The sequence below is a fragment of the Sinocyclocheilus anshuiensis genome, unplaced genomic scaffold (genome assembly GCF_001515605.1).
Source record: "Sinocyclocheilus anshuiensis isolate Anshui unplaced genomic scaffold, SAMN03320099.WGS_v1.1 scaffold564, whole genome shotgun sequence".
Taxonomy (NCBI): Eukaryota; Metazoa; Chordata; class Actinopteri; order Cypriniformes; family Cyprinidae; genus Sinocyclocheilus; species Sinocyclocheilus anshuiensis.
The window spans coordinates 90,477-99,131 of record NW_015557086.1 but is presented as its reverse complement, the minus strand read 5'-3'; the positions used below and the strand labels follow the sequence as shown (position 1 = coordinate 99,131).

The 8,655-nt window shown below is 39.2% G+C and overlaps 1 protein-coding gene across 2 annotated transcripts in view; it reads right to left on the bottom strand.

The window, feature by feature from the left end:
* The window catches only part of LOC107677012 (dedicator of cytokinesis protein 2-like), a 117,484-nt gene that overhangs the window by 98,386 nt on the left and 10,443 nt on the right, over window positions 1-8,655 (bottom strand). For both annotated transcript variants that reach the window (XM_016471791.1, XM_016471790.1), the window contains exons 6-11: window positions 7,964-8,112; window positions 6,327-6,462; window positions 4,125-4,282; window positions 3,959-4,040; window positions 494-629; window positions 337-412 (exon numbers count right to left, since the gene is read on the bottom strand). In XM_016471791.1, the coding sequence (XP_016327277.1) occupies window positions 337-412; window positions 494-629; window positions 3,959-4,040; window positions 4,125-4,282; window positions 6,327-6,462; window positions 7,964-8,112 (737 nt within the window). The remainder of the gene's footprint in view (window positions 1-336; window positions 413-493; window positions 630-3,958; window positions 4,041-4,124; window positions 4,283-6,326; window positions 6,463-7,963; window positions 8,113-8,655) is intronic.

Genomic DNA, 8,655 nt, shown 5'->3' with positions numbered 1-8,655 from the left:
GTATATATATATATATATATATATATATATATATATATATATACACTGTATGTATATTCTGATTTACTTCTATATATTCAGACTTTAATTATTTCTATTATTCCTTCATAGAATTGGTACTGGTACTGTTGTTTCAAGGGCTAAAATCAGGTCTTGTGTGTTCTGTGGCAGATGAGCTTGGCTGTGGTGTATCAAATCAATCAAAAAGATATCAAAAAGATATCAAATCAATCAAAATCCAATTAAAACAACAATGTGAGGGTGAGCAAACGATCAGAGAACTTCCATGTTTTAAGATACATGGATGAACAGAAGATGAGAAGAGGACAGACTTACGGGTGAAACGGAATGAAATATTGTTTCTCTTCGTCACATTCTGTCTTTCCTTTGATGATGTCACTGATGTCCATCACTGCCAGTAAGCACAGATATATCAGCTGTGTGTCTGTTTGCTACATGCAGATCAAATGAGAACATTCACACTGAGATTTACCAGCGACACCAAACGGCCTCCGCAGGCCCGTCGTGCATTTCTTCTGATTAGCATCTTTCAGATCCATACGGCCCACACGCACAATCTGACAGATCAGATAGATCTTCTCTCTGCCCAGGTCTTTATTCCCCAGATCCTTTAGAGAGAAAGAAAGAAAGAAAAAAGTCCTTAGGACAGGGCTATTCAATTAAAGATCCAAGAGGTCCGGTCTCTATATTTCCTTCCCAGTGGAGGTCCGGACAATATATAGGAATAGTCATTATACATTTCCATCTGGCCACCAGTAATGCTTTGTAAAAGAAAAAGTCCAAATAGTCATCAAAGACGAGGATATTGGGTCCTCAGAGCCAAGTGCCAGTGGCTTCTGAGAATTTTCCTATTAAAAACAAATCCTCAGTTGAGGCCAATTAGATTTGAGTATTAAAAGATATATATATATATGAATAGTTACACATTTCCATATTGGATATTGGGTCCTCAGAGCCAAAGGTCAGTGGCTTCTGATCATTTTTCTATTAAAAAATAATTAAATAAATATATTCAAATAAAAAAATCATCAGTTGAGCCCAATTAGATATGGTTATTAAAAGATAAGATCAGATGTTTTATCAGGCTATTATTATTTTTTACGTTTAGATACTTATGTAAGTTTAGACAAACACAATTCACAGTTAATGCCACGCAATACCCCACACTGGTCACTTGAACAGTACATAGACTTTGCATTGCGGTTGAGTGGATCTGCTTTCACTGTGGGTGTCATAGAGGAGGAACATGACACTTCCCCAAAGCCTGCCCACGTCATGTCTGCTACTCCAGGACCTGCTCAAATCATGCCAGTTAAGTCAAAGTTTACTCATGTCATGTCTACAAATTCAAAGCCTGATCACGTCATGTCTGCCAAGCCAGAGTCTGCTAATGTCATGTCTGCTACCCCAGGGCCTGCTCACGTCACACCTGCCAAGCCAGAGCCTGCTCACATCATGCTGGTTACTCAGGAGATTCTTCACAATATGGCCGCCATTGAAGAGCTTCATTGCAAGATGGCCGCCACACAAGAGTCTCTTCACAAAATGGCCGCCCTTCTAGAGTCTCATCACGTCTCAACTGATCTTCCAGAGTCTCGTCACGACATGGCAGCCATTTCAGAGTCTGCTCACGTTAAGCCCCGGCCAAGATGGCCGCCACGCCTGAGTCCCCGGCCAAGATGGCCGCCACGCCTGAGTCCCCGGCCAAGATGGCCGCCACGCCTGAGTCCCCGGCCAAGATGGCCGCCACGCCTGAGTCCCCGGCCAAGATGGCCGCCACGCCTGAGTCCCCGGCCAAGATGGCCGCCACGCCTGAGTCCCCGGCCAAGATGGCCGCCACGCCTGAGTCCCCGTGTAATGTGGGGTTTGGTGTTTGGGTTTTGTTTCATGTTTATGTTTTCATGTCTTTTATTTTGTAATTGGTTCACCCTGTTAGTGTCATGCTTCCCTTGCCCTCTTGTCTTCATGCTATTGGTTCCTCTGTTCATTGTGTCATGTTCTGGTTGGTAGTCTTAGTCATGTGTCTTGTTCCCCATTGGTTTGTTCATGTCATATGACCCTCTTGTGTGCTATAAGTAGTCATCATGTTCCCATTGTGCCTTGTCGTGTATTGATGTTGTAACCCGCTGTCGGTGAGTCTCGTCAAGTCTGTTTATGCCTCGTCAAGTCTGGTCATGCCTAGTCAAGTCAAGTCTGTGTCTCTAGTCTTCGTCTGTTTGGATTATTGTTTGGATGTTTGGATCACCTGTAAATAAACTGCACTTGGGTTCTTCACTACGCTCGCCTTCAGTGGACTAATTCGTTACAGTAAGGCAGAAGGCCATGTGACAGAAAAGATACTGTATGGGGGTTCAGAGTTTTCCTCTTGAAGTCTGGAGTGTTTTTAGATTTTGCTTAAAACAAGCATAATCAAAACGCTCTCATCATGTGCAGAAAACAAAGTTAACTAGTAATGTCAAGTGTTTATGTTGTCTTTCCTTGCCATCTACAAATAATTTCCCCAATTTTAACAAAATGTTTATTTTTAAAATGCTCTTAACATACTGATTAATAATGCTAAATGTAGATGGGAAAAAAAAACTTGTCTCAAACCTGGTTTGAACAGTCGGAGTACGCTAGGTAAAAATAACTATATTTGCAGCATTGTTGTTTTCTGCAGTGTTTTAGCAACTGTGTTTCTCCTTCTGTTTAAGCATCATCTGCAGCGCTTAATGCCACTTTAGTGTCTTTGAAGAGAAGCAACGCACACGAGAAGGGCTTGAAAGATCATTACACTACACTAAATGACCCTGAGTGCTTGTGGTTTGAACCACTCCGTTGTTTTGAAGTGCTGCTCACTTCATTTAGAAATGGTAAAATGGTGCTGCCGTTGTCATTATGTCTCGCGGCCCGGTTGGAACCAAGCAGAGGTCCAGATCCGGACCGCGGTCCGCCATTTGAATATGCCTGCCTTGGGACATCAAAAAATCTCTATCATCACAAAAAAAGTTTCTTTGGAATATTCATCATAATTGCAAAAAAGTTGCAATTATGAGATATTAGTCAAAACTACAGCAAGACAAAAAGACGCCATAATTATTAGATACAAATTTATGACAGTCATAATTATGAGGGGAAAAAAGTTTAAAATGAGATATAATAATATAAGATATAAAAAATTTATAATATAAGTTATAATTATCCAATCCAAATTTATTATATAAAAAGTTATAAAAAAAACATATTAGTCAACAAAAAGTTACAATTATGACATAAAATCTCACATCATGCTATAAAATGTCAGAAATATGGCATAAAAAGTCAAATTTGTGACATAAGTCATAATTGAGAAAATCATCCAATTAAAAAGTCAAAATTATGACATGAAATGTTATAATTACGAGATCAAAGTTATAATTATGACATATAAAGTCATGATTATGAGATGATTTTTACTTGTTATGCCATATTTATGATTTATGACCAAAGCGAAATTTATGATTAATAATTATGAGGGGAAAAAATTAATTATGACATAAAAAGTCACTTACGAGATACTAAGTCATTATGTCATTTGACTTTTTGTCATAATTTTGAATTAAAAAGACAAAATGATGAGATAAAAAAGTCATATACAGTATAGCATAAAAAAGTCAAATATATGACATGAAAAGTCATAATTATGAGATAGTTTTTACTTTTTATGCCATAATTACGATTTATGACAAAAAAGTCAAATTTATGACCGTTAATTATGAGGGGGGGGAACAAATAATGACATAAAAAGTCAATTACGTGATACTAAGCCATTAATATGTAATTTGACCTTTATGTCATAATTTTGACATTTGTATCTCATAATTATGATTCACCAAAGCGTTTTTTTTTTTACTCATGTGGCAGAAATGGGCTTCCATAGATACCCAAGACAGACGAGTGAAATCTATAAGTGACTCACTGTAAAGACCACCTTCAGACTGTTGAGCATCTCAATGTCCTTGGGCAAACCTTTATCTCCCCATCGGACCAAATAATTCTCACTGCACAGACAGACAGAGACAGTGTTTGATTTATGACAAACTCCTCTTAGACTGATCATTAAAGAGTGTGTCGGTGAGACGCACCTGATGTTGGTCTGTTTGTTGGGGTCGTAAAGAGACATGAAGAGCTCCGAATCCTCACCGATACGACACACAAAGTTACGCACAAAGACATACAGGCTGTGAGTGGGAGAAGACTGGATCCGTGCGGATACTCCGGAATGATCCAGCTGAACGTTGGACTACACAGAGCAGAACAGAAGAGATGGGAGCTGGTGGTAAACAGAGTTTAAATGAACTGAAAAACCTGACTGGCGTTAACCTGTGTAAAATTCACTACCACCATAACAGAGTCTTATTTAACACTTGCTGGGTTGCTAATGTGTTCTGTGTGGTTGCTAAGACATTGCTATGTGGTTGAGAGTGAATCAGGGTGGTTCTCGGGGCATTATTGTGCAGTTGCTAGGCTATTCTGAGTGGTTGTTGTGGTACATTATGCAGTTACTAGGTGCCAAAGTGTTGCCAAGTGGTTTCTAGGGAGTCTGGGTGATTGCAAGAGTGTTCTGGCTGATTGCCAAGGTGTTGCCAAGTGGTTTCTAGGGTGTCTAGGTGGTTGCTGGGGAGTGTGGGTAACTGTTAAGCTGTTCTGAGTGGTTGCCAAAGCCTCAACAAGTGGTTTCTAAGGTGTCTGAGTGATTGCTGTGGTACAATATGTAGTTACTAGGGAGTCTGGGTGATTTCTAGGGTGCTCTGGGTGGTTGCTAATGTGTTGCCAAGTGGTTTCTAAGGTGTCTGTGTGGTTGCTGTGGTATATTATGCAGTTGCTAGGGAGTCTGGGTGATTGATAGGGTGTTCTGGGTGGTTGCCAAGGTGGTGCCAAGTGGTTTCTAGGGTGTCTAGGTGGTTGCTGGGGAGTCTGGGTAATTGTTAATGTGTTCTGAGTGGTTGCCAAGGCGCCACCAAGTACTTTCTAAGGTGTATGGGTGGTTGCTGTTGTATATTATGCAGTTGCTAGGGAGTCTGGGTGATTGCTAGGGTGTTCTGGGTGGTTGCCAATGCATTCCCAAGTGGTTTCTAAGGTTTCTGGGTGGTTGCTAGGGAATTCATATGCAGTTGCTAGGGTGTCATGGTAGTCACTAGGATGCTCTGGGTGGTTGCCAAGTCATTATTATACAGCTGTTGGGAGCCCAGGCAGTTGCTATGTTGTTGCTAGGGTGTTTTTGGAGGTTGCTAGGGCATATTATGAAATTGGTAAGGTGTCTGGGTGTCTAGATGCAAGGTAGGCTGTTTTGTGTGGTCGTGAAAGTGTTGCTAAGTGGTTGCTAGGGTATTATTATGCAGTTGCTAGGGTGTCTGGATGATTGTTAGGGTGTTCTAGATGGGTGCCAAGGCATTGCTAAGTGGTTTCTAGGATGTCTGAGTGGTTGCTAGGGCATTATTATGCAGTTGCTAGGGTGTCTGAGTTGTTTCAAAGTTGTTGCAAAGAGGTTACCAGTGTATTATTATGCAGTTGTGAGAGTGTCTCGGTGATTGCTAGGGTGTTCTGGGTGGTTGCTAGAACATTATTATGCAACTGCTGCTAGGGTTTCTAGGCGATTACTAGGGAATCATTATGCAGTTGCTAGGGTGTCCTAGTGGTCGCCAAAGCATTATCATTCAGCTGTTGAGTGTCTAGTTAATTGTGAAGGTGTTGATAAGTGGTTGCTAGGGCAAACTGTGGAGTTGGTGGGTGTCTGAGTGGTTGCTAGGCTGTCTAGATTGGGGTCTCCAAACTCGGTTTTGTAGGGCTGGTGTCCTGCAGAGTTTAGCTCCAACTTGCCTCAACACACCTGGATGTTTCTAGTATGCCTAGCATTGCTAAGTGGTTTCTAGGATGTCTGGGTGGTTGCTAAGGCATTGCAAAGTGGTTGCTTGGGCATTATTATTGTTTTGCTAGGATGTCTGGGTGGTTGCAATGGCGTTGCTAAGTGGTTGCTAGGGCATTAGTATGCAGATCCTATGGAGTTCTGGGTGATTCATTATTTTAATGAAGTTGATCCATCTCAGGTGAGGTCATTAAGTTACTCCAGTGGGGTTACAGGAGGATATTCAGCATGAATTCACAGCAGAACCAGACCGAAGGAAGGTAAAGCTATGGGAGTTCATTGATTTCGTTTGTTCAGTCATCCCGAACATCTAAAAATGTCTCATTAAAACTATAAACTCGCTTTCTGATGCTTGAACATGCAAGGAGTTTTCATTCTCAGGGTTCATCTGCAAACCATTAAATGAAAGTGAAATGAAAACCTGTTCCTCTTTAATGCGCTCTGTGATCTTGGCCGTAGCGTCCTCGTGTGCTCTGAAGAGGCTGATGACGCTTGCGCGCTCTGGGTCCAGAATATTCCCATCGGTGTCCCGTACCACCACATCCAGCTCCAAGATCCTGGAGGCAGAATAACGCTTAATTTGACTTGGAGTTTGACTGTTTGTACTCACACACACATCTAATTCACATGATAATTCAGTGCGCACACACAGATCCTTGAAATTATCTGACAGATGTGCTCTTGCCCGGAGCTCTGCTGGAGAAGCGTGAGTCCCAAGATGCACCTTAGATGTGACTTCCTACATTTCAAGACTCATTCTTGCACATCAAAGAAAGCAACATCCCAGCAGAAGCCCACAGCTGACATGGATTCACACGGATTTTTTTCACATGATCATTACTCTCAAGAAGTAATCTGTCAGTTTCATGAATTACTACACAGTATTCTGTTATTTTAGTATTATTTATATACTATTATAGATTTTTTTAATTTTTTTTATTGGCTTTTATTTTAAATTTTCATTTTTCATTTTTATATTATTTACATTTTTAGTCACTTTCTTATGTAATTTCGTAATTTTAATTGGTTTTTGTTTTTAAAATATTACAAATTTATTTGTATTCCAGTTTTAGTTTAAGTCATAGTTTGTTCTTATTTTCAGGGAATAATTTTAGTGCTTTATTTTAAACTTTAAAATGTAAAAAAATGTTCATCTATATTTCATTTAGTTTTACATTTTTCATCTGTATCTTATTTTATTTCAGTTTTATTTCAACAAAATGCTTTTAGTATTTAGTTAACAATCATAACCCTGGGATATGTTTTCATCAAAATATTGAAATGTTTGTATTTGTATCAAATATTTGTATAATGTCACTAGGCAAAATCTTACATTACGATATGAGTAATTGTATTTCATGACAAACAATATATATCAAAATAAAAGTAATTTTTGCAGGAACTAAGGTTGTTACAATGCCAAAAATGTTAGATCATTTTAGAAATTTCACAATTCTCTAATTTGATATCACAACAAAAACTAATACTAGCCTAGCTAATTTAAGTTCTCAAGCTTATCGAAGACAATTAAACATTCAGTAATGAAATAAAATGAAATCAAAAGCACTGTAAGTATTTTCTTTCCCAAATGTTTACACTGAGGACACTAATATTGGATATATAACTCATTATCTTGAGAAAACAATAATTAACTTGTAATCATGTGAAAACAGACCAAGAAATAGATCTGAATCCATGACAATGTTAATTCATTAATGTTCAGGTGTCAGAAAGATATTTTTATCCCCTTCAGGTTTGTTAATTAATTCCTTAATGTTAATGTACAAATTAACTAATCCATTAACAACAGCCTAGAGCAAATCACTGAAGTTCTACAGAGGAATTATACCAGCCGACTGCATCATATTATTCTCTGCTTTATCAGATGTGTGTTTGCACTATGGTACAATGATGATATCAGATGATAATACCATAGTACTGTATGATTACATTCATATACTATGAATTAGGATATGAATGTATGCATGGTTTATATTACCATAGTAAAAAACGCACACAGACACGAACACAAGTGGAACAGACACTCGAAATACATACTTATTTCCGTAGTCGATCTTTGAGGTGACTTTCTGTTTGAGCTCCTTGAACTCGTCACTCGGCAGCGTCCCGGACAGGAGCTGTGAACGCCACTCCATCAGATCCCACATCAGCCGCTGCACCTGACTGAAACGTTCCTTCTTACTGGACTGATGGAAAAAAAGACAAGCACTGATTGGTCAGAAGTTCAGGTCATGCACATTTAATAGAGTTATTATTTTGGATGTTTCACTTGGAAGTGACAAGTATATAATGAGTGGAAGTATATAATATGACTTCATGCCACAGTATGTATAATTGACAGAGTGACGTCCAGTTATCTTTCAAAACGACAAACATTTTGTTCTGAGGAAGGGTTCACAATAAGACCAGGAAGTAAACTCTGTCACTTCTGATTTCATTTTGACTTTAAACGTCATCCTTGTTGTCACTTCACACATCACACTGAGAACAGAAGGTCACTTTGTGGGATATAGTATGTCACGTACTGTAATGTGCTTCATGCTCTACACTGCACATTCTGTCAGGTCATGCAATTCAGAAAACTCCCATACTGAGCACAGTAGGCATACTGCAGAAGTAATATCACTACACTCTTAAAGGTCCCCTGAAATGCTTAGAAATACGCAGCGTTACTCTATGTGTTGACGTCATTTTAACTGAAACAGGAAGACAGGGCGGGACATAAGCAG